Source organism: Erythrolamprus reginae, chromosome 5, assembly GCF_031021105.1.
Source record: "Erythrolamprus reginae isolate rEryReg1 chromosome 5, rEryReg1.hap1, whole genome shotgun sequence".
NCBI lineage: Eukaryota > Metazoa > Chordata > Lepidosauria > Squamata > Dipsadidae > Erythrolamprus > Erythrolamprus reginae.
In genome coordinates, this window is record NC_091954.1 from 37,734,814 (window position 1) to 37,761,647 (window position 26,834).

The 26,834-nt window shown below is 41.4% G+C and overlaps 2 protein-coding genes across 4 annotated transcripts in view; one reads left to right on the plus strand and one right to left on the minus strand.

Annotated features, from left to right (window-relative positions):
• The window catches only part of CC2D2B (coiled-coil and C2 domain containing 2B), a 114,913-nt gene extending 111,414 nt beyond the window's left edge, over positions 1–3,499 (plus strand). For both annotated transcript variants that reach the window (XM_070752397.1, XM_070752396.1), the window contains one exon: positions 3,095–3,499. In XM_070752397.1, coding sequence (XP_070608498.1) covers positions 3,095–3,283 — 189 coding nt within the window. In that variant the 3' untranslated portion in view covers positions 3,284–3,499. The remainder of the gene's footprint in view (positions 1–3,094) is intronic.
• Positions 3,500–6,376: 2,877 nt separating this feature from the next.
• Positions 6,377–26,669, minus strand: CCNJ (cyclin J). Of its 2 annotated transcripts, none has more exons than XM_070752398.1 (6): positions 26,269–26,669; positions 25,608–25,716; positions 18,626–18,836; positions 13,851–14,150; positions 12,312–12,471; positions 6,377–9,105 (listed from the first exon to the last, which is right to left on the minus strand). In XM_070752398.1, exons 2-6 carry the CDS (start codon positions 25,674–25,676, stop codon positions 8,712–8,714), a joined length of 1,134 nt encoding a protein of 377 aa, XP_070608499.1. In that variant the 5' UTR covers positions 25,677–25,716; positions 26,269–26,669; the 3' UTR covers positions 6,377–8,711. The 2 variants fall into 2 exon arrangements, with proteins under 2 accessions (XP_070608499.1, XP_070608500.1); XM_070752399.1 differs by having other exon boundaries at positions 7,770–9,579; positions 26,269–26,515.
• Positions 26,670–26,834: the final 165 nt, after the last annotated feature.

Sequence of the window (26,834 nt, forward strand, 5' to 3'; positions counted from 1 at the left end):
ATCCCGCTCCCGGCCTCCTCCCGCCCGCGGCTGTGGAATGGGCGCAGTATCCGGCCTATAAGACGACCCCCCACTTTGGAAAAGATTTTCAGGGGTTAAAAAGTCGTCTTATACGCCGGAAAATACGGTATCTGCATGATGGTGGGGTGGCGCAGAAGGTAGAGTGCTGTACTGCAGGCCACTGAAGCTGACTGTAGGGCAGCGGTTCAAATCTCATAACTGGCTCAAGGTTGACTCAGCCTTCCATCCTTCCGAGGTGGTAAAATGAGGACCCGGATTGTGGGGGCAATAGGCTGGCTCTGTTAAAAAGTGCTATTGCTAACATGTTATAAGCCACTCTGAGTCTAAGGAGAAGTGCGGCATAAAAATTGAATGAATGAATGAATGAATAAATGCTTTTGCACATCCACAGAAGCATGCTGGGTGGTGGGCAGAGCCTCCTTCCATCACCACTACTGGTACATAAATCCAGGCCATACTGACAGCAACCCACCACTGACATGGAAGCATATTTTGCTTGTACAACAGAGGTAGAATTTGGATCCTGGCTGTTAAGTCGTCAGTCATTAACAAAAAATTATTACTAACTGAGCTGAGAGATTCTAAGTTGGGCGAATGAATAGACAAGAACTTGCAAACAACCCTCACTCTGTCAAAGATCTAAATGACCTAAGTGCCAAAGCCCACTGCAACAACATCGCCATTCGAGTTGTTAACCTACTCTTATGTAGCTTCTTCTCTGATAATATCTCACTGCTAACCAGAGCATACAAAACTTTTGCCAGACCTGTTGTGTCCAGAGGACAGTTGAGAAATCCTTGAATACAGCTCATCTGTCTGGATCCCACATAGTATTTCAGACATAAATACATTAGAAAGTGTCCAGAGATACTTTATGAGAAGAGCCCTCCACTCTTTTACTTGCAACAGAATATCTTACGCAACCAGACTTGAAATCCTAGGCTTAGAAAGCTTAGAACTACATTGCCTTCAACAAGACCTAAGCATAGCTCATAAAATAATCTGCTACAACGTCCTTCCTGTCAGCGACTACTTCAGCTTCAACTACAACAATACACGAGCACACAACAGATACAAACGCAAAGTAAACTGCTCCAAACTTGACTGTAGAAAATACGACTTCAGGAACTGAGTATTTAATGCCTGGAACTCAGTACTGTACCTGACTCTGTTGTTTTGTCCCCAAACCCTCAAAACTTTAGCCTTAGACTACCCACTGTTGACCTCACCCGATTCCTAAGAGGTCAGTAAGGGGCATGCATTAGTGCACCAGCATGCCTACAGTCCCCCCTAATGTTTTCCTCTTATTATTACCAATCTTATGTAAATAAACAGCATTATATCTATATATACTACCAATGCATACTTGACAAAATAAATAAATAAAAATAAGATGTAAAAGATAAAGCTGGCAACTGCATACGATAAACCAGAATAAGACAGAACCATAAAAGCTTTCATACCATTTTTTTTTACTGAGAAAGCCAAGGATAGGTTTCAGGCTATTCCTTAGAGCATTTTGTTACCCCAAAAGTAGCCATATGAACACTGCTTAATCACTTCAAGGCATAACACAATTTAACACAAAAGTATGGTTCCTGTGTTTGACAGTATTCTCTCTATATTCCTGTATTCTCTATATATCCCTGTATGAATAGTAGTGGTTTAATTCTAAGCTATTTGCTTAGAATTAGCAAATTTTGCCTATGGGCATCTGTTTCTCAGACACAGGTGAGGTAATTGCTCTCAGTAACTTAATCATGAATGGTTAACCCCATAGTTGCTCATAATCTTCACAAAATGGAATAACGCTATCAACCTATTCAATGCAAAAATGTAAAAGTTGCAAATGAAATTAAATTCTCAGGAATTTTCTGCTCACCTGATTCGACATACTTGTCCTCAATATTTTTTCATGCATTCTAATAATTCCATGATGTAGACAACTCTGGTTTTCTTGGCCATTGTTCCAACTCATGTACCAGGAAAGTTCCTTGTCCTATCATCAACTTTTATTTCATTGACTGATTCCTGCTTTTGGAATCAGGAATTAAAAGATATCCTGAAACCAGGAGAACAACAATCAACTTGGCAACTCCTGCAAAGCCAAACGGTCTACTTACTCCAGATTTATTTTTAATTGGGGTTGCACTTGATTATTTGAAACTTTCAGACAATCTTCGAACAAGACAGACAAATTAACAGATTTTAAACAAGTTATACAAGTTAAACACTCATGTTATTTCATGGTACCAAAGAAAGATAGTGAATGTCCTGTCCACAGTCTCTAGGACTTTGGTGACGTGGCACCTTCTTGTAATTTTTGGATCTTTCATCTCTAATTCTTACATTATTTATAGCCAAAATTGATTAAGACTTGCCAGATCTCATTCTTATAACCCTCCGCTCTCCAGGATTAATATGATTCCCAGCTTCTATAGTAAACTTTCAAGCATTATTGGAGGGTTCCGACTTTACCAGGCCTCATCACAGAGACAGGATGCTTTTGATTTCTTTCAAATATGGAGTTAAAAAGGATCCCAAACAGCTGGTGACAGTGTGGTAGTGGGTTCTCCAAGCCCTCCTTTTTGCTCTTCACCATGCATTCATTGAGTGTTGTTTGAGCTTTTTAACAGCTGTCAGGCATTTCAAGCAGTGGGAAAGATGACTCCTTCAAAAGCTCCAGGTCTCTGATCATACAAAGCTCTAAGATTAGAGTTTCCTTCATCCCATTACCTGATCCATCACACAGCCAATGTGATTGATCTATAGCCTGGAAGTGGTGGAAAGTGAAAGGAGCTTGAAAGGTGATAAGAAACATTTGCAAAATCCTGCAAGAGATTGGCTGTATTTCAAATATACTTTATTGTAACAAGATTATTAAAAACCCAATTAGCATATTGAAAATGATAATCTGTAATTTAAAAATTATATCTAGAATAATTGTTTTTATGTTATCTTGGTTTGTACTATTTGGATTTAGAGTAATGTTTTATGCAGATGTGTACCATTTAGATTTGATGCTATGTTTATTTTAAACATGTATTTAAAATTCTTTTTTTCTTTTTGGTAGGTAACAGGATTTCCTTTACAGATGCCATACCTAGATATCCCGTCAATAACTGAGGCAGTTTATCAGACAGGAATTCATTCTTCAGAAATTCCCTACATAGAATTTGCTCTTGCTGTGTATATTCATCCTTATCCAAATAGGATTTTATCTGTTTGGGTCTATTTAGTATCTTTGGTTTCTCATCAGTAAGTAGCAGTAACTGACAAGTAATTCAAGAATTAGTGCATCTGTGAAATTGGTATTTGTGATTTCTGAATTGTTGTTGTTGAAGATAAGAATCTAGTCAAAAATATTGTTTAAAAAAACCCTATTTGCTATTTGATTCATTCTTCTAAATATTTTAGTTTTGCTTTTGTGAATTAAAAAAAATCTAATAAAATTTATTTGGAATTTAAACATATAAAAGTTGTATGTCTTTTTGTAAATTCTTTTTGTAAAACATTCTTGTAGTGATTTGGGGAACAATCTATCAAAATTTGCCATTACTGTATTCTAGGACAATTCTTTAATTCCCATTCTATAGCTTTGAATTTTCTCCAGGCCTGTCACCCAACTATTGACTGGGTCCAACAACTCTACTTAACTTCTGGATCCAAACAAATACAGAACTCATTTCATTAAGTTCAAATGCTTTCAAAAACTTTCATTCATTGATTTAAACTGGCTACTCACTTGTCATACAATTCTGTGCAACAAAGAACAAGCTATAAAAACTGAAAAAAAACCACATATGTGACATCATATGATTATGTGATATCCACATAAATAATCTATATATGGGCTCAACCAGCTATAGGGGCCATTGCTTGAAATAAAAGCCTTTTAAAAAAATGCCTTGCGAAAGTTCACCCAGGGTTAGAATCATCAGGATTTTGGCTATGGAAATATGATGTAACCTAAGCTTTTTCTTTGTAAGAATAAAAGGAAATCTGTTGTACATTCATGTTTTTGTAAGGAAAACGTTCATATACATGTAAAGTCATGGAATCAATTATAAATCAATCAATTACTCTTCACTTACAATCTAATAATCTACTCTCTAACAAACAATTTGGATTCAGAAGGAAATTATCCTGCAACCTACAACTACTTCACTGCAAAAACATATGGACTACCCACCTAGATCAAGGAAAATCTATTGATGCAATTTATATCGACTTCTGCAAAGCCTTTGATTCAGTGGTCCATGACAAACTACTCATAAAACTTAAATCCTATGGCATCTCAGGATTCCTCCACAGCTGGATTACAGCATTCCTGTCAAACAGACAACAAGTTGTCAAAATTGGAAGCACCATTTCCACCCCCGTCCCTGTTAAAAGTGGTGTTCCCCAAGGACCTACTCTTTTCATTCTCTACATCAATGACCTCTGCGATCATATCATAAGCAACTGTGTTCTTTTTGCCGACGATATAAAATGTTCAATACCACAGACAAAAAGACCTTGACTTCATCTCCGATTGGTCTAACACTTGGCAACTTCAAATATCATCTAGCAAATGCTCTGTTCTCCACATCGGCAAAAAGAATCCGAACCTCGTATACAAACTAAATAAACAAAATCTGACAACCCCCATGTAGTAAAAGACCTTGAAATACTAATATCAAATGACCTAAGTGCCAAAGTGCACTGCAACAATATCGCCAAAAAGGCTTCTAAAATTGTCAACCTGATCCTATGTAGCTTCTGCTCTGGCAATCTCACACTACTCACCAGAGCTTACAAAACTTTTGCCAGACCCATCCTCGAATACAGCTCACCTGTCTGGAACCCACACCAAATTTCGGACATCAACACCCTAGAAAAGGTCCATCGATACTTCACCAGAAGAGCCCTTCACTCCACCACTCGAAACAGAATACCCTACGAAACTAGACTTACAATCCTGGGTCTAGAAAGCTTAGAACTACGACGCTTTAAACATGATCTAAGTATTGCCCACGAGATCATATGCTGCAACATCCTGCCTGTCAACAACTACTTCAGCTTCAACCGCAATAACACAAGAGCACGCAACAGGTTTAAACTTAATATCAACCGCTCCAAACTTGACTGTAAAAAATATGACTTTAGCAATCGAGTGGTTGAAGTGTGGAACTCATTACCAGACTCCATGGTGTCAACCCCCAACCCCCAACATTTTTCCCTTAGACTTTCCACGGTTGACTTCTCCAGATTCCTTAGAGGTCAGTAAGGGGCAAGCATAAGTGCACTAGTGTGCCTTCCACCCCGTTCAATTGTCTCTCCTATATTTTATATATCTTTTCTCCCATTCATATATCCTTCCTCTACTCTTCATTGATGCTTCTATCCCTTCCCTGATATTGGAGGCTGCCAAATAGGGTGCATTAACTGTAAAATGTTAGTAGCACTCTCTTTTGATAGGCTGACCAATAATAGTTGGTGGTTAAAGTATCTTCCTTGTATCTAGATTTTTAATCCCAAATGATCCAACGCCAACATTACAGAACATACTTCTCAGAGCTATGTAAATCCTTTGAAAAGTGGTGTCTTGAACATTGCTGGAGCAAAGATGAAGCACAAAATTTTCACACCTGAATAATTCCTTTTCAGATATGTACTATTCTGTGCTTGCATTTATCTATAGATGATTTAATTTAGAATTAGATTAAATTCTAAGGTAGAATCAACGACTAGGGAAATGATTTTGAAGACGAGGCATCATACTGTTTTCTGTTGTGTAATATTATCTGTGTACAACATGATATGGACTTTGCTCAAAAAGAGGGATGGGTTTTCTGCAACTTCTTGCATGCAACTGTGCAAATAGCATTGTCTGATATAATTAAAATAAATATTTTTTCCATATTCTAGCAGAATATACACTGCTCATAAAAATAAAGGGAACACTTAAGCAACACAGTATAACTGCAAGTAAATCAAACTTGTGAAATCAAACTGTCCACTTAGGAAGCAACACTGATTGACAATCAATTTCACATGCTGTTGTGAACAATCAACTTTGTACAGAACAAAGTATTCAATGAGAATATTTCATTCATTCAGATCTAGGATGTGTTATTTGAGAGTTCTCTTAATTTTCAGTATTGTTCACAATTGTAATCATTTTGCATTCTTTTCGTTGTTTTTTTCTAGACAAGGTTAGTAATGAAGTAAGAGTTCAGATTTTTAATAAATATTTTAAAAAGACTTTCCCCGTTTTCTTTCATGTCTGTTGTATTAGTCAAAAATAAACTTGGAATGCATTGAAATATCACTATCGTTATGAATGTAACTTTATTCAAAGCACACACACAAGTTACGCAAAACTAACTTTATTTTTAAAAAGAGTGCATGGCACTCGTTCCCCCCCCCTGTGTAGTTCTTTTTTGACAACACACATTTTAATTTCTGCAGTAGCAATTTCAGCAGTGTGTCGATTCACTAGAGGTTGACCAAATACATATAAGAAAATAGGAAATGTCGCACAGTGCATATTCTATTGCCAATATTAATCTATAACAACAAACTCAAAAAGCTAAATAATAAATTAAAAAAGTAGGAACTGGCAGAGGATCCATTTTTAGCAAGAAGTCTAATTACTTAAGTATTTTAAATAAGGTCATTTGTTTTAGGTGAGTTGTGTTGGTTCAACTAGAAAAATTCACTCTCCCCCCGCAATTCCAGTGTTAATTATTAACTAATGTTTTGAGTGTAAAAGGCCTGAAAGATAATTTTCAGATGGATTAGATGTCTGCTCTGTTGTCTCGTTTATGGAGGATTAACACTGAAGGACACGTAAGAATTTTAGGAACAATACGCTTGTTATTACAAGTCATGGATCTCCACAAAATTGTACATTCAACATAGTATTGAGGTAGTTAAAAATATGGAGAGTTGTATGAGCAGTATTGCAATTTGAGAGAAGTATCATTCCTTTTCTGATGTATTTTGCAGTCCTTCATCCCCACATAAAGTGAAATTGTGAGAAATGACATCATATAAGAAGATACCTCAGACACTCAATTCTTTTACCTAATCAAATCCCGCTGCTTAGACATGCAAACACAGAAATAATAAAATATGCTTAGGAAAAAAGTAGCATTTCCATAGTATATAAAATGTTTTCAGAAAGCTTTACTTCTTTTCCTCAAAATTCCCCATTTTTATAAGGAGACACACACACACAAAACATATTATAGCATAAAATAATTACTACCACGGAGATTAGCTTGTCCTCCAAATTAAAAAAATATTTTTTCATAGGACACAGTTATGAAAAAAAAGTTCAGAGAGCCATTTTAAGGCCATTTCCCCTTTAAATGAGAATTATTTAGAATGATCTCCTTTTCACTAGGGAAGGTCTGTCTATCTTTAGGTTCTCCATCCATTTATCACCTCCATTCTCAGCCATCTCTAAACCCTTGGATCGCACATCCCTGAAGACAAGCATATCCTTAATCTTGAATGCTGGCAAGATGATTCTCAACATTCTTTACTGCCCATGAATTCAAATAATTCCGGTTCGGGTAAGGATAGAATCTAAGGACTTAAAGATACTTCTGATGATCATATACGTAGCACCCTTATTACGACTGCTTAGCTCACATTATAAAAATACCTGAATTGCAGCTGATGTGGCCAAAGAAATAGAAATATGGAAATACAGTTGTGCTGTAAGAGTCTGAGAACTTCCATTTCTCATTCTGTTCTCTGGCCAACATAAATAAGGCTTTATTTGTTGTAAGCATTTCAATTGTAACTGGAAGCCAGAAATCAATACAATTGAGAAAAACAAAAACCCACCAACCAAAACTTTTTGGACACAATAATTGGTTGCATAAAGTAGGGTAAATTACAAACAATACTCCATTTCTTTAATGGTATAGTACTGGCTTCATTTAAATACAACCTGCCTATTTTTCCCTGTCTCATTGCAAAGCACATTTAGGTGAAGGGAGTACTTGGATGAACATCTCAACTCCCTTTGGTATTCACTGATACAATTACCCTGAGGAACAGAATCCGAGGTAACCATTTAAATGATATATGTCCTGTATCACAGTAACTTTTGATTATTCCCTGAGTTGGCATGATAATTTATCTCTACATAGCTTCAGTGAAGGCAAGAATGCTTGTCGTAGAAGATTGAAGAACATTAATCCAAGGCCACTGATGTACAAGTTCTCATCCACAATTGCTCCTTAGATGGAGGAGGCCTCTTCTCTCACTGGCCTCTCCGTCTTCTAGAAACCAATGGCACTTAGTGGACTTTCACGGTTCAGTATCTTACTCAATACTGCACAGAGCTAAATAGAAGCAGCAGTGTCATCAACAGCACTTATAAACTTTCATCTTTTCAGGAAGACAAAACCTGTAGACAGGACAGGTGTCTCTCAACATGCTTTTAAGGATATTTTTTTTAAAGTTCAGCCTGTAGAACTACAGTGTGGCAGAAATATATATTCCCCCCCTTCTTTCTCCATTTTTCTGCAAACAGGCATATTCTTGTACTTGCAGCTTCTGCAACTGAGCTACCTTTGGGAGAAAAATATGGTGTACTCTTCCAGCCATTTCCCAGGTTTTAGAAGGACCCGAATTGTCCTCTTACTATTTATTTAACACTGGTCACACACAGAGTTCAGCAGTAGTCGTCACCTCTCAAAACACGGAGTAATACAAGGGTAACGTCCGGCAATCTGATAGGTTCGATTATAGGAGACGTTTAAACATGGCTTCATCTCTATAGGGACAGCTAGTGACATTCCAGAAGTCTGCATCTGACTTTGAGCCTGAACACCACCTTGTAAACCAGCTGGGCAAGTCTGCATCGGGTAGGCTGAGGTATGACTGCTTGACATAATCGGCTGACAGTTTTGTTGCGGTGCTGTTTGAAGATATGGTAGAGGAGTCTGATGTGCTTGAATATAATGGGGTATGTGCTGCTGTATTGGCTGACCAGTTGTTTGAAATAAATTGTTGTGGGGTGGTTGAGAGCTATGTTGTCCTTTTTGCTTGTTGGCTTCTTTTACATCATTATCATGGGCCCTAGAATATTAAAATGAAAAGGATTATTTTCTGTTTGACCTCATTGGATGAAATCTAGAGTTCATCCAAAACCATGTACAAGAAGAGGATTATTTTTTTCATTCATGCTTGATCGAATGGGCCAATAGTTCTTCTTGATTCAATGTAAGCAATTCTGTTACAAGAAATAAAACTTCAATCCATCCATCCATCCTTGCACTTGCACCTTCTGCAACTGAGCTACCTTTGGGAGGACCTTCATCACAGATAATTGTGCTATGTTTAAAACAAAATATAACTTTCCTCTGGATAAAATATTACATTATGCAAGCATTTGATTTTATTTGGACTAAAGCAGTCGTGTCTTCAGGCTATTTTTTTTAAAGCCAAAATGGCAGACCCAACACTCTGATTGTAGCTCTGCCCATTTTTAAATGGGGCATTGTTCAGTTGGGCCTGGTCTCTTGGCCTCCTTTTGCATACCTGCAGAATTCCCTGGATAACAGAGAGAGGCAGTTAGAGAAATGTGTCTTAACTGATAGATGTAGGCATTAAGAATGCATTTACTTAATTCATTTACTTTCTTCCTCCCCCCGCTTCGGTCAAAGGAGTGGGAGGTTCTCCCCTCTCGCCCGCCTGAGTGTCTCTCTCTGGCGCAGTGTATGGGAGGCAGCCTTGTGCCGGGTGTATGTGAGGTGCGTGCTCCTCCTTGCCACCTCAGAGTCCCTCTTTTTTTTTTAAAGCCTTAAAGTTTTGGATTTTTTTGATTCCCCTCACCTCACCTTCTTCCTTTGGTAGCGACTGTCTTCCTTCTCTTCTTCCTCTTTCTCCTCCCACCCAAATTCCGAGCTTTTATTGGGTTTGAGCTTATTGGGTTTATAATGGGTTTGCACGCATTATTTGCTTTTACATTGATTCCTATGGGAAAAATTGCTTCTACTTAAGAACTATTCTACTTAAGAACCTGGTCACGGAATGAATTCTTAAGTTCTTAAGTAGAGGTACCACTGTATCAGCTATGACAAGAATTGCAGAGTTAATCAATAGGAGCAAAACTATATGCTGTTCATGTATTTTATTTTAAAAAATAGAATAAAATGTTTTAGCATAATTTTAGATCATAAGCTTTTTAAAAAGAAAAATATGATGTTTATTGATAGAATGAGTGTATGGAAAAAGTTTACAATTTTAATTTAATTTTAATCAATGGCTTACTTGTCAGTTACTTGTCAGTATGGACAATGGCCTTCTAGTCAATATAAGTTAATAATTGTATTACAGACTTTGCAATAATTGTATTATAGACTTTGCAAAACTGAGATTGGGAAACCAAGAAGGGGGTTTGAGGGGAAAGGGACAGAAGGAGGAGGAAGGAATAAGGACTGCGCCCTTACTACTACTCTTCAGCATATCCTCTCCTGCCATTGCATTTCTGACTACACTGGAAATCAAGGCATTTTTATAGATGGATATTCAATTCTGTACTATGCAGGTTACTATTCATGCATTGTGTATGGCTAATGGAGTAAAGAAGGGGAAGAAGAGAATAAAACTTTTTGAAGAGTAAAAAAAAAAAATTCATTCAAGACTGAAATGCAACAGCGTTGACGGTTTCCCAACTTGAAAACTCAACAGCAATCCCTGCAGACAAAACCTTACTTGCAGCCATCAGATTACACTTCATTAAAAGAATAGTTCTCAACCTATGACTACAATCGAGCTCCAAATTTCCATTATTAGGCCAGAAAATTTTGCCCCATTTTATGTCTTCCTTGCCATGGTTCTTAAGTGGATCGTTGTTAAATTTGTAACACGGGTGTTAATTGAAACTATCTTCCCCATTGATTTTGCTGGACAGGAGGTCACGAACAGGGGATCACGGGATGCTGCAATAGTCATGACTGCACACCAGTGGCTAAGCATATACTGTAATTTTCCCCATGTGATCCACGGGGAATGCAGCAACGGTTGTTCATGAGTTCAATCAAATTTCTCAAACTCGCGAGAAGCTTTCTTTTACAATGGGCTTCTCTAGGATCATAATGGAGTGTCAGGTAGGATGCGCGTCTCATGTTGGACCTCTTTCCCAACTTCTGGTGGGCCCAGTAGGCTCATGTTTCTCCCTCCCCAGGCTCCAAAGACTTCCCTGGAGCTGGGGAGGGTAAAAACGCCCCCCCCATCCCCTAGAGGCTCTCTGGAAGCCAGAAATGCCCTTCCGGAGCCTGTGTGAGCCAAAAATCAGCTGGCCGGCACACACATGCACGTTTGAGCTGAGCTAGGGCAACGGCTCGCATGCCAGCAGATATGGCTCCATGTGCCATAGGTTCGCCATCACTGCTTGAGGCTCTGCCTACAGCAATCTGAAACATGCACCTGCCTGTGAGGAAGAGGAGGTGAGCCTCGATCCCTGCTTCGTCACCTCCTTGCAGGTAGGAGCGTATTTCAAAAACTGCCAGAGGAGCCAAGCCAGTCCCAGGAAGTGTGCATGCACCTGCCTCTTGCTCTCTCTCTCTCTCTCTGTCCCAGCCAAAAGAGTGCCACTACAAAGAGTGGCTCACGGCCACTCTTTTTGAGAGTGAGAGAGAGGGTGGTGCACACACCCTGCGCGACTGGCTTGGCTCCTCTGGTAATATTTTGAAATGTGTTCCTGCCTGCGAGGAAGAGTAGGTGAGTATTGATCCCTGCCTCACCGCCTCCTCACAGGTATGCCCGGAGGAGTCGAGCCAATCGTGCTGGGTGTGCGTGAATCCCGCCTCTCGCTTGCTCTCATACTTGCTCTCTCTCTCTCTCTCGTGCGCAGCCAAGAGTACCTGCCACAAAAAGAGCAGCTCCCGGCATGTCCCCCCCTTTCCATGGTAAGTAGTTGGGGTGTGTGTGTGTTGGGTTATTTTTTGGGAGGGTTCATTTCAGCGCATGCACTGAAAAGCCTGATCGGCCTTATTATGGGGACACAATATATACCACTTCACAGTGTCTCCAAGTGGTTTACAGAGTCTGCATATTGCTGCCATTTTACCCACCTTGGCAGGATGGAAGGCTGAATCAACCTTGAACCAGTGAGACTTGAACTGCTGAACTGTTGGCAGTCAGTAGGAGCATCCTGCAGTACTGCATTCTAACCACTGCGCCACCACGGCTCATTAATGGTCATTAACTGTAGCTTCCCCATTGTAAACGGAGGACTGTCTGTACTACCTTATTGAAGAAAAACCATTCCAAACACTTACACCAATAGTCGCTCAATACACGGCAACAAAAAATCCCATGAATACGCCGTCAGGCTATGGAGTCGCACTGGCCACGTTGGAGAAAGACGCAAGATAATCCTTGAGGAAGCAACACATGCAGCAGCCACTAACGAAGGGGCGTAATTTAAAAAGGCATGATCTGGAGAGACAGAGGATTACGGTTAAGTTATGCACAGGCAGTGAAGGGTTACAAAAATTTCTACCATATTGTGGGCGTGGCTTACTGGACATGCGACCAGGTGGGAGTGGCTTGACAATCATGTGACCAGGGGTGGCTAAAGTCATGTGACTGGGTGGGAGTGGCTTACCAACCAAGATAAATTTTCAAATAGGTGCTTGGACTCTTTTTCAGTTGATGAAGTCACATTATTTGAGTAGCCACAAAAAGGACAAATGATAGACAGCGTTATTTGTTGAGGAGTACAGTAACCTTTTCAAATTTTGTATTGAACCCATAAGGTTCAGTATGATAACAGATTAGGCAAGTAATCTTAATTTTCTTTAATTGCTGCAAAAGTTCAGTTCTAGGTAATGATTAAAATTATTAAAGCATTTATGGCTAAAAATAAACTACAGTGGTACCTCTACCTACAAATGTCTCTACTTATGAACTTTTATAGATAAGAACTGTGTGTTCAAGATTTTTTTGCCTCTTCTCAAGAACCATTTTCCACTTATAAACCCAAGCATCCGAAACTGTAACTGGAAAAGGTGGGGAGAAGCCTCTGTGGGGCCTCTCTAGGAATTGCCTGGGAGGAAACAGGGCCGGAAAAGGCGGGGAGAAGCCTCTGTGGGGCTTTTCTAGGAATTTCCTGGGAGGAAACAGGGCCGGAAAAGGCGGGGAGAAGCCTCTGTGGGGCTTCTCTAGGAATCTCTTGGGAGGAAACAGGGCTGGAAAAGGTGGGGAGAAGCCTCTGTTGGGCTTTTCTAGGAATCTCCTGGGAGGAAACAGGGCCAGAAAAGGCGGGGAGAAGCCTCTCTGGGGCCTCTCTAGGAATTTCCTGGGAAGAAACAGGGCCAGAAAAGGCATAGGGAAGCCTCTGTGGGGCTTCTCTAGGAATCTCCTGGGAGGAAACAGGGCCGGAAAAGGCAGGGAGAAGCCGCCGTGGGGCCTCTCTAGGAATCTCCTGGGAGGAAACAGGGCCTCCACCCTCCTTGTGATTTCCCCAATCGCGTGCATTATTTGCTTTTACATTGATTCCTATGGGAAAAATTGCTTCTTCTTACAAACATTTCTACTTAAGAACCTGGTCATGGAACGAGTTAAGTTTGTAAGTAGAGGTATCACTGTATTTAATTATTTCCTATTTTATAAGTAATTAAGGATCATACTAAGGTACTAGAGAAGGAAGGACAATAAAAAAACTATTAAGTATTCAATAAATAGTGCACAAACTTACTACCTCCACTGCGTCCCCCCTGTGGGGCAACAGCCCATTACTGCACACGGGCACCTCTCCCCCTCCTCTCGCAACTAAGTAACCACGGGAAATTTGAACAAAACTATAAAAAATGCACCTTGCAGGGATACTTCCAGAAAGTAATCAGCGTATTTGGCCATGTACAATTTGGTCTTTTCCAAGCAAACCATCGGCCATCCGTCATGGAGGTCTGATTCATGAACGGCGATCGAGAGATAGTAGTCTATGAAGTGAGCAGCTGTGGGCAGGCAGAGGTTCCACTGGAAAGTTTCTAGCAAGAGCAGCTCCATATGCAGCAAATTCTGCTTGGTTAGGACCAGGCTCATGTTGGTCATACACCCCAAGCTGTTCAGCTGTTCCAGCTTAGGCACACTGTCTTCCTTGTCTTCAAATTTACCTGAGGGACACGAAAGGGGTGAAATACCATTAAGAACACAAAAAAGGGTTTTTAAAAAATCTGTATGTTGTAAAAGGAGATTTCTCTCCCTGAAGAAGGTTCAGTTATTATATACTGATTACAAAAATGAAGGGAACACTCAAATAACGCATCCTAGATCTGAATGAATGAAATATTCTCATTGAATACTTTGTTCTGTACAAAGTTGAATGTGCACAACAGCATGTGGAATTGATTGTACATCAGTGCTGCTTCCTAAGTGGGCAGTTTGATTTCACGGAAGTTTGATTTACTTGGAGTTATATTGTGTTGTTTAAGTGTCCCCTTAATTTTTTTTGAGCAGTGAAGATCAGTGGTTCTCAACCTGGGGGCCATTAGGAACTAAAGCTTCTATTCTGGTGCTTTGGAACATATTTTTGCAATCTTATCAATCAGGCATTTACAGTGGGGGTGTCCCTCTGACCTTCCTGCCAATCAGCTTAAAGCTCTCTTGGGACAATTGGCACTAGACTTATGGTTGGGGGTCACCGCAACACGAGGAACTGCATTAGAAACATTGAGAACCACTACTATAAATAGTCCTCAACTTACCATCATTTGTTTAGGGAGTGCTAAAAATTACAATGGCCCTGAAAAAAGTGATTTATGACTGTTTCTCATATTTATGACCACTGCAACATCTCCACAGTCACAGGATCAAAATTCGGGCACCTGGTAACTGGCATGTATTTACAATGGTTTGCTGTATCTCAGGGCCATGTGACCTTCTAAGACAGCTTCAAACAAGAGAAGTTAATGGGAAAAGCCAGAACTGCTTAACAACACACACAAAAAAGCTCATAAAAATGGACACGACTCCCTTAAGAACCCTTGGCTTAGCAATGGAAATTCTCATCCTGGTTGTGGAAGGACGTTGAAGACTAACTCTAATTATCTGTTAAACCCCACATTGCTTTTGGTTAAAAAGTACACTGTGATTGCACAGGTGGTTAGTAGCTCAGCTGGGCTCATTTCGCTCTAATGCACTGTTATCTTCTCTAATGACAGATGTGGGATGCCAGATTGGCAGCAACCTTTCAAATTATTTTCTCATTCAAAGCTTGGCAGCAGGAGTCTTTAAAGGATCAGATCTGGTTTGTCAGAGCTCCTCATTACAGGGGAAGCCATTCCCCCTTTTAAAAAAAACCTGAGGCTAAATTGATATACAGTGTGGTCCCTCGATCATCGCGAGGGTTCCGTTCCAGGACCCCTCGCGATGATCGATTTTTCACGAAGTAGCGGTGCCGCCCGCCCTTCGCCCGCCCACCCCGTTGCTCGCGCCTGGGGTTTCCCCGCGCGCGTGCCGCCCGCCCACGCCGTTGCTGGGGCCGCTTCCCAGCTGGGAAGCGGAGCTGGGGTCTCCCCAAGCGCGCACCGCCCGCCCGCCCACGCCGTTGCTGGGGCCGCTTCCCAGCTGGGAAGCGGAGCTGGGATGTCCCCAAGCGCGCGCGCGTTGCTGGGGCGGCTTCCCAGCTGGGAAGCGGAGCTCGGGTTTCCCCAAGCGCGCGCGCACCGCCCGCCCGCCCACTCCGTTGCTGGGGCCGCTTCCCAGCTGGGAAGCGGAGCTGGGGTGTCCCCGCGCGTGCCGCCCGCCCGCCCACGCCGTTGCTCGCGCCGCCGCTGGGGTCTTACCGGGGCAAGAGGGGGAAGACCCAGGGAAGCCGCCCAGCAGCTTATCTGCCCGGCGGGAAACTCCACCATCTACGCATGCGTGGCCATAGAAAAAAAGGCACGCATGCGCAGATGGTGTTGTTTACTTCCGGGTTGAAAACTCGCGATATAGCGTTTCGCAATACTCGAGATCGCGAAACTCGAGGGATCACTGTACAGTGTTCCCTCAATTTTCACAGGGATGTGTTCTGAGACCGCCCGTGAAAGTCGAATTTCCGCGAAGTAGAGATGTGGAAGTAAATACACTATTTTTGGCTATGAACAGTATCACAAACTGTTCCCTTAACACTTTAAACCCCTAAATTACAATTTCCCATTCCCTTAGCAACCATTTAGATTATTACTCACCATGTTTATTTATTAAAGTTTATTTTTAAAAAAATGTATTAAAGGCGAACGAAAGTTTGGTGATGACATATGATGTCATTGGGCGGGAAAAACCGTGGTATAGAGGAAAAACGCAAAGTATTTTTTAATTAATATTTTTGAAAAACCGTGGTATAGACGTTTCGCGAAGTTCGAACCTGCAAAAATCGAGGGACCAATGTATTTTTAAAAATCGGCTTGATCTCCATATTTTCAAGCCTGAAACAAGTGTTTTCAGATTTATTCTGTTATTTGGGGACAAGTGTGGATTTTTGAAAATGTCAGCTGTTTAAAAATGTCAACTGGACTTATTGTGAAATCAATTCGCCCAATGTTTGATCCAGTCCATTTGGCCTGCAGTTAGCTGTTCAAAAAGAGGTGCAGAATGTAAGAATCGCATTGTCATGGTTCTAATTGACTGCATCCACCTAACAAGCTAAGATATGGCTTAATTAGTCTTGATTGGTTGATTGCCCACAATAGGCTGAGTTAAGCTAAGCTGCAGGGCACGCTCTTTAAAGCACAATAAACTGAGTTATGGTGGAGATAAATAGATAAATAAATAGATGAACTAATCTATTGTGAAGATTGAGGGCAAAAGAAGAAAGGTGACGACAGAGAATGAAGTGGCTGGATGGAGTCACTGAAACAGTAGGCCTGAGCTTAAATGGACTCCGGAGGATGGTAGAGAACAAGAAGGCCTGCAGGAACGTTGTCCATGGGGTCGCGATGGACACGACTTCGCAACTAACAACATGACTTCGCAACTAACAACAACAAAGTTAAGTCAAAACAAAGTACACACCTGTTAAAGTGGTTGCAATTTCCAGGTTAATCTAATTTTCCTGCGATATCTAGACTGCATTCCAAAAATGGGTGATGTCTGGGCTCATTCTTTTGAGGGGGTGATGTCAGGAGTTTTAAGAGCTAAAATGGGCACCTGAAATTTCAGTCCTCTGGGACTCAAAAATACAAAGAGTGCCCCTTTATTTTTGATGGCAATGATTTTAAGGGGCATAAAAGAAATGCTGGAATGATAGTCCTCTGCAAACCATGAGTTGCATAATCATCTCCCTGCAGTTTTTTACAATGTCTCCAATCCTTTCTGTGGATTTGAGAAACGAAACACTTTAAACGTGGGATGGCCAACCTGTGGCACGCCTGCCACAGGTAGCACACGGAGCCATATGGGAGGGCACACGAGACTTTTCAACTCCAAGGCACATGCGTGCGCAGGCCAGCTGATTTTCGGCCTTAGAAAAGGCTGTTTCGTCCTCTGGACACTTCAGGGAAACTTCCTCGAAGCCCCGGAGGCAAAAAAAATCCCCCAACAGACAAACCGGAAGTTCGGAAAAATGTACTTCTGGTTTGCCCCTTTGGGCATTTTTTCCCCCTACCAGCAGTGGTGAGTTCATACTGGTGTAGTCCAGAGTGCCTCATTGGCAGGAATTCACTGATACAATTTTTGGCAATCCCCCCCCCCCCCGCGTCTCCTGAGGACCTTCTCAGCTGTGCTTTGGATGAAGACATTAAGACAAGGACAGGTCAGAGGGCTTCTTATTGTTTTATTACTGTTTTTATTACTGTTGTGAGCCGCCCCAAGTCTTCGGAGAGGGGCGGCATACAAATCTAATAAATTGAATTGAATTGAATTCTTCCGACATGGAGATGCAGGGGAAAAAAATCACCGAAAATTGCATCAGTGAGTTCCTATTGGTGAGGCACTCCAGACCAAATCGGTATGAACTCACCATTACCAACCAGGCTTCAGAAAGGCCTGTGGGGGATGCACAAAGGGGGAGGGAAGCATGCTAGCACCCCCCCCATCCCCCATCCCTTTTGGCACACAAACCAAAAAAAAATTCACTGTCACTGCTTTAAACCGATCATATCAGGGATATCATAGCCGTTACAAAATATTGTAAGGTTGTTGTAATGCAGAGATCTTCACATTTAGCAACTTTAACACTTGTGGATTTCAACTCCTACAATTCTCCAGCCAGCTGAAATCCACAAGTCTTAAAGTTACCAAGTTTGGGAGCCCCGTGTAATGGATCAGAAGAGTAGAAGATACCATATGTGTGTGAGAGACAAAAAGTTCCCAGTTCGGGCAGCATCATACATTTTGTTTTCAAAAGTGCAAATATGAGATTTGTTGTGACACAAGCCATGCAAATATTGCCCCTAAAATTACAGAATCCATTTCTTTTTTTCCAGAAACTGGTGCTGCTTAGCAAATTAAAAAAAACTCGAGGTTCTGTGATCCGTGATGGGTCTCAGGACTGCTGGTTTAGTATTGAATTCCCAATCTTTTTTTTTTTTTTTTTCAATTCAATAATTTGGTGTCTAGTCTGGGTAAAGCAAATTTCTACCAGTTGAGCTTCTTGCTTTGAACTTACTTGCTAAAAGCAAGCAGGAAAGAGCAACCACGTGTAGCTGTTGAATGGAGATGTCATAACGGTCCATAAAAAGGTCCAACAGGTAAACGGCAAGGTGTCGGGCAGCAGGACAGAGACGAAACCGGTTGCTCACAATGGCAATTAAGTCTGCAAAATACCTTCTCAGATTTAACTGGGGAGACTGGCCTTTGTAGGAGGGTAGCTTCAGCTCCTAAGGAGAGAGTAACAGTGTGTAAAACAGCTGCTGCTGTAGAGAAATTGGCACCGAGAATAATTACATCCCAATTACCGCATTTTTCAGAGTATAACACGCACCTTATTTTTGGAGAGGAAAATTGGGGGGGGGGGGGTTACCTACCAGGTATTCATCTGTTTAGCATCCTTAGTCTGGACAGCTTCAGCACCTTATTTTATCCCCTGAAAAAAAAACTTCTTCGGAGGGAGTAGCAATGAAAACATGCCTGCAAAGACTTAGGGCTGAAAAAAGAACTTCTTTGGAGTAGGAATGAAAAAATCCTGCAAGCTGGGAAGATCATTAGCACCTTGTTAAGGGAGTAACAATGGAAACAAGCCTGCAAGCGGGAAGAACTGGGAGGTTGGTTGGCACCTTGTTAGGGCTGGCAAAAAAAGGTTCGGGGGAGGGAACTACATTCGTAGTATACGGTACATTTCTTTCATTCATTCCGTTTGCATAGTGGCCCGTCTTACATAAGTGATATTTGGTGTCTCATATCCATTAAAAACTTCAAAAGAAACGACGCAATACAAAAACAGAGAAACAAAACATATGCAACCATGTCGAAAACCGTACCATATATTCCGCAACTACGCTATAAAAATGTTCACAGCTTTCAGGATAACCGATGAACAGGCTCTACACCACAACAGATCCCCGAGCAGATTTAAGATCATTTTGGAATTCGGGTTCCTAAGAATTGTTGTTTAATCTCCCTTATACAATGCTCAAAATTAAAGGGAACACTCCAAGTAAATCAAACTTCTGTGAAATCAAACTGTCCATTTAGGAAGCAACACTGAGTGACAATCAATTTCACAAGCTGTTGTGCACATTCAACTTTGTACAGAACAAAGTATTCAAGGAGAATATTTCATTCATTCAGATCTAGGATGTGTTATTTGAGTGTTTCCTTTATTTTTTTGAGCAGCCTATTTTTCAAAAAGGTATTTTATAGCTCTCATTCCCAGAATTTGCACTGCAGTCCCTCCTTCAATCTTATGAATTACAGGTGAAGCCCAGATATTAAATCCACAAAACAGTTTGAGGAAAAAACATTGCAGGAAGGTAAGAATTTTGGCATTCATCTTCTGACATAGTTGTAATTGTTGCTCAAGGTTGAGTTTCCCTTAACTATTGTTATTATCACAGAGGCGATAACCATGTGTGGATAGGCAACTGAAATGGTATTTCAAAGTACTTGGGGGAATTTTTTTTTTTAAAAATTATTATCCTGGGAATGAGAGGAAGAAAAACAATATTCAAAGAGAGCCAAACAAACAACGCTGATTATCTGGGATACAAGGAGGAAAGGAGTTAAAGGACAATCAATTTTGAAAGATGTCATTATTATAGTACATCTCAATAAACTATAGTTTCAGTCTTGCTGTGGAGTCAATATTCTGGTTTGGCCTACCTAGTGGGCCTGACAATCATCAGTTGTCTTTGATGTCTCATGTTTGCTGAATAAATTTGGTTTTGCTTGCATAAAGCATGTTCATTTCTTTTTCTATCAATGCTAAGCCTGTGAGCTTTGATAATACAACCTCAGTGCTAATAATCTATTTTGATTTATGATAGAAGCAAATACTGACAGTGAATACATTGAGAAACACGTTTTCCAACTTTAAAAATATTCTCAAAAGAAAAAAAAACACGAGCAGGTTCTTCAAAATGTCTCCCTGTGCCCAGCTATTAGCCCAACTGTTGTTAGGCGCCCTGAGTCTGCGGAGAAGGGCGGCATACAAATCCAATAAATAATAATAATAATAACTGGAGAAGATAATATCAATACCAGCCCTTCCCCTCCTTAAAGCCAATCAGAGCTAACAGGAAACGAAAGAAGTCTGCTATGACAACTTTAAGATGTATAGACTTTAAAATATGTGGCATGGCTGGCTGGGGAATTATGGGAAGTGAAGTCCACACATTTTCAAGTTGCCATGAATGGGAAACATTGATACAGAAGAAACAGACAGAAGGCAGGTTAATCTTCTGATACCTGATTTTCCATCCCATAATCCTAAATTCACCCACTGCACTAAGTCATACTATTACAACAGTCAGATTCACAAAGAATGCTAGCAAGAAATCTACTGAAAAATCCCAGTAGCTGTGCTCACCCATCTCACTAACTCAAAATCAAAGTAATCATGCCACAGCTTAACACATCAATTTTAATTTAGTTTAATAATTTTAATGTATATCACTTAGTGTACACTCAAGGTGACAATAGTTATTCTAATTCTAAATCTAATATTAATAAAATTGGTCATAGCAAACATTTCCTCCTTTCTCCTTCACAACTATAGCGAACAACCTTAAAGTTCAGTTTATCTTTACTGTAGTACTTGTGTATAAGACAACTTACAGTATATCTTCTATTAATGATTCCAGAACATAAGCGATTTATTAGAAAAAGGGGGTAGATGGTTCTAGTCTACCCTATGTTGTTATGCAATCTACCAAGGGCCTTTCTGCTATTGTATTTATTCACACTATTTCCCTGCAATGAAAAAAGTCACATACTTAAGTTCCACTTTACAGTTGGTAAAACAGGATGGAGCAGTTTAACATGAATCACAGTAGCAGTAATTGAAACAGTGAACCTTCTCTGAGTGTTACTTGACTTGAAGGCAATTCAGACTTCAGAGGCATCCACATCGGTTAGATGCGAAGTACAGTATATTGGAACTACCAATAATCAATGCCATCAGTGGATCATTAATCCAGAAAAGACCCAAGATGGACACTCTGGGTATTGCTACAATCCCAATAAGTCAAAGTAATATTCTGGGTGCTTCAGTATATTTAGCTGCCAATATCATTCATAATAAGATATTTTCGCTTATTTTGCGTCTCATTTTTGTTCTTCTATGACAGATAGAAAAAATGTTGAGCAAACATGGTAGAGTTGGAAAAGGAGAACACTGTGGTGTCCTTGGTTTTTCTGACTTTGATTGTTGTTGTTTTGCAAATACAGTATTTCATTAGCAAACTAGGTAACATCATCAACGTACCAAGGACTCCACAGTTCAATCCTCAGGTACAAATATTCTGTCATTTTCTGGACAATTCCATGAAAGAAGCTTAATGAAAACTCCACTTCATTGGGAATCAACTGATATGCATATCAAGCTAAAAGCATTAATGGTTCAGACAACATTCATTTGAAAAACAAAGTCAAGCTTTTGGATTTGTTAGGCATATTTGTACAAAACCCATCCATCATAGTTTGCAAATCATATGGCTTAATATTTTATATAAACCTCAGCAACAGCCACTGTTTAATCAAACAATTAAAATAAATAACTGCTCTGGTAACTGATTCAAATTGGTCAACCAGTGTCATGGATCTGAAGAGGGATAAAAACAAGAGATTAAAAAAATGAACAAAAGATAACTCTACAAATAAAGAAATCAGAAAATCCTATTCCAATAAAATAACCTTATCCAATTTAACAGATAGTGGTAGAACGAAATTTCTCAGGTCAGAGTTGGCTGAGGAATTCTGGGAGTTGAAGCCCACAAGTCTTAAAGTTGCCAAGGTTGGAGACCCTTGCATTAAGTTACTTAGAAGCATTTTGATTGAGATATGATGAGATCAACCAAACCTTCCAACTAGCAGAAAAGTAAATACTTATGGACAGGTCACAAACAACTTTCGCTAAAATTTTCAGGGATATACATTGGTTTAATTTAAACAGGACTGACATTTAAATTATCTTATTTCTGTACCATGATTTCATCCGTAACGGAATTATTTTGTTTTTCTCAATTCAATAATCTACTGAAATTTAAAGCCACTACTCTGTGTTTGCACATGCGTGGGTGGGTGGGTGTAATTTGGTTTGTGGTACAAACACAGCCAAGGAGGCAGAATGGTCTAAAAGCAAAAAATTGGGTTTTTTATTAACTACCTTCATACAGTAAATTAAATCATGATTTGTTAAGTCATGGCTCTTGGGCTTAACTAATTCTCTGCCTGTTAAGCCACAAATCATACAATCTCCAAGTTAACATATTAAACATCACCAAATAAAAACCAGATTATATCTACTAACTCACGGATTCTGAAAATATGATCTTAAATAAAAAAAGATTATGAAGAGGTTAAAAGTTATAGGTTTAAGTTTATGGTCAATTTTCTTCCACTGAGTTTGGGAACATTTCATTCTGAGTTAAACAAGGTAAAACCTGAATAAGTTCCCTTTCTTGAAAGGAACTAAAATCACATGGATGAAAAGTCTTTTTATACTAGAGAGATAATTACTGCAGCATATTAACAATCAGAGACAACCACATTTCAAAGAATTATCAAAGTCTCAAGCATCTGTTTGAGTTAACAGAACTGAATCAATACAGTATACCCAGTGGTTCTATCATGCTTGTTCTAAAAAAATAATAATGTACCTTTACAGTATAATGACAAGAAGCTGCATTTTGCGAATATCCACTAGGAGCCTTTAAAAAAATCCCACAGTCTCTTCAGAAACTGATAAAACATTTATAACAGGGGTCCACAGCCGGTCCACAACTTGCCAGAAACTGGGCCACAAAAAAAAGCAAAGCCCCATCCATGGGATGCAGGCAGTCCATGAAACCACATGGTCCGTGGTGCCCAAAAAGTTGTGGGCCAAAAAATGGCTGCCTGGTAAACATATTGCTGTAAATCACTTGACTATGGTTCATGGAATAAACCTTAATTAATTTGGATCAATGCAATGCAGAAAGACATAAACTATGATAACTTGATGCTCGGTTAAGCCTAGTATGGTTTGGTTGGGCCCGGTATTTCCTAAAGGGAAAAAAAAGGATGTAAAACTTCCGTAGATTCTTCAAGGCTGAGTAAACCTTGCAGACATCTGCAGAGCAATAAATGTTATTTCAGCTGATCTTTTGAATCTAACTCTGCATGTTCACTACAATCTGCCTGCAGGGAGAGAGAGAGAGAGATACCTATATAAGAGCAGCAATTCTCAACTAAGATGCAAAGTAGCAACCAGCTGCTGAGGTCCCTTCAACTGTTCTCCAACAGTTGTTCCTGTAACCCAACATCTATGACATTGTCATCACTTTTTTTAGGTTGCTAAGCCATGGCCCCAGGAAACTATGTTCAGCAACCCAATCTGGGGCTGTCAGTCAACCTAGAAAACTTCAGGGGTACTGACTAGAAAAATTTTCCAGCCTGACCAAATGTTTCAAGTAAAGAAGAAATGTATTGAAGTTAGGTTGTGGTTTTATGGGGTATTATTCTAAGTCTCTTGAACTTGCGTTGGCAGTATTATGACAGCTTCTGATAAATGTTGATTTATTGTAATGCATTCTGCATTATGCTGTAAGGCACTTAAGAGTCAGGCGACTGAAGCGGCAGAGAAGCATTTGCAACAGACAAACAGGAGACACCGAAGGATTTGGAAATAAGCTACCTTCTCTCACAAACACTTAGATGGGCTACTTGGTGATGAAGGTTACTTGTTGACTGTCCCTTAGATTAGGGAAAAAAATCATATGAGAGCAGAAGGACCTCAATGAATTTTTAAAATCTGACATATCCCCCATCTTCTACAGGTTTTGGAAAAGTTGTTTCAGTAATCATGTATTAAATTGACATGCCATCTGATTCCCAGCCATAAACATTTTGAAACTTGGGAGGACCATTTCATTTTATTTATCTATTTGTTTGTTCAATTTCTAGGCCACCCTTCTCCTGAGACTCAGGGCGACTTACAACATATTAATACATCGCAATGGGAGAAATTGAAATTGAATAAAACAACACTATAAAACATCACTATATGATGCCACCCTGAAACAAGCCCCAGCGCAGAAGGGGATCTCTACTTTGGTTCTCACTGAGTCCTCTTGGAATTGGGTGGCAGATACATCCAATTAAATTAATTAATTTATTAAAACTTGAACAGGCCCCAAACCAGAATCTGCTAACTGTTCTTCTCATAAAGGAACAGCGCTCTCACACCAATCTCCGTATCTGCACTTCAGGGCAGGGAACAGGACCGGATTAGAGGAGAGAAAGGAAATTGGCACCAACAAAAGCTACACATCTCCTGTGGTTTGAAATCGGCGGCTTTGTGGCTGCTGACTGAGGAGATCTATTAACTTCAGGGCATCGTCTGGCGAGATCCTACACAAACACTACAGGATCACAGCCGGTTTTCCTCTCACGACTGAAACCCACAAGGAATTTCAATGCCCCGAAGCCCTGGGAAGTTTCAGTAGCATCAAATCCTAGCAAAGGAACAATGACTGGAATCTAGAGCTTCTGCCTCAGTCTCCCCACTCGTCAGTGCAAAGACTAATTAAATGACTCAGAAACATAGAAGATTGGCAGCAGAAAAAGACCTCATGGTCCATCTAGTCTGCCCTTATACTATTTCCTGTATTTTATCTTAGGATGGATAGATGTTCATCCCAGGCATTCAGTTACAGTGTATTTTCTAACCACCTCTGCTGGAAGTTTGTTCCAAGCATCTTGGAAGGGGTGGGACTGAAAAAATTCGAGAGCTGGGGAGAGGGAGGGGGGGGGGGGCTGGAAAAGCCGAAAGGCCAGAGAGTGACGGGGTGGGTGGGTGTTCTTTACAAATCTGATCAAGACCCTCAGGTTCGAAGGGGGAGGGCAGAGAGAACATCCCTAAAAGCAAAACTCGAACTCGGAGCCCCCCATTTGCGTCCGGCCGCCGACTCCAAAGATGGGGGGGGGCGTTGGGGGGGATCCATCCGGCTTACCTTGTAGCGAAGAGCTTGGTGGATGTCGGCAGCCAGTTGTCCTTTCCACCACTGCCCCTCCAGCTCCATGGGATGGGATGAGGCGGCCGGGGGGATCAGAGCGGGGAGCCTGCGGGGCAAAATATATATATATATGGGTGTGTGTGTGTGTGTGTGAAAGCCGCCGGCGGTTCTGAACCCACCCGACGGGCCGCAAAAACTCCCAAGCAAAAGCCTCTCGGTTGATGCCGCCTGCAGGAACTCCTCCCGCCCCAAGCCGGCGTCCCAGACTTTCCCCTCGAGGGAGGAGGAGGAGGAGGAGGAAGAAACAGCCGGGGTTTGCGCCCCAGCTGATCCCGCTCCTTGCTTCGGGGGGGAAACGGACACCCCGAATATCTCCAACAAGGAGCATGGGCTGCCTCTGGATCTTCCCAAGCCGGGGAAGTGGCGTGGAAGGGGGCGGCTCGACGTCCGTGGCTTCCAGATCCAGCGCAGCCGCGCCCGTCCCGCAATAACTTCAAAACTTCTCCCGGCGGAGGAAGGGGAACCCCGGGCGGCGACGCCACGATAACAAAGGGGTCGGGCACGCTTCCCCTCTTCCCCTCCCCGGCCTCCTCGGCTACCCCGGACGGGCGCTCTCTCCCCCCTCCCGGTACGCCGTTCCGGTCGTCGCGGAGCTTACCGGCGAGTTTCTTGTCTTTTACAGCGGCCGGGACGAGAGAACCGCCCCCAGCATCTCCCCGGTTAGAAGGCAGAAGAGCCGCGGCATATCCTCCCCCCCTCCCAGCCCGGGAGGGGAGCTCTCGCCTTTAGTAGCCCCGTCCGGTGGAGCGGCCACTTCGGCCCATTGTTAAAAAAGAGAAGCTCTCGGCGAGCCAGTCCGTATACTGTATACAAAAGACGGGCAGCCAGGCACATGCGGCCGCGCCTCCGACCAATCCCCTTTCGCCTTACAACTCCACTCCGGCCCGCCCTCTCCAATCAGCGCGCGGCGTCCGCGGCGCCCTCCCCTCCGCTTTCGTCTTAGCCCGTCCCCCCTTTCCGCCCCCCGGCTTTTACACGCGAGAAAGTTTTGGACCTGTCGAATTGCCGTAGCCGCTCCGACTTAATGAAGAGCGGGGGGGGGGGGGGGCGCCGAGGCGGTGTCACATGGTCGGGTTTTGTGTAAGGGGGGGGCTTTAGGGGTGCATGTGTTTGGGCGTTGAGAAAGGAGGCTGCCTGAAAAACAACAACAAAGGACGCGGTATA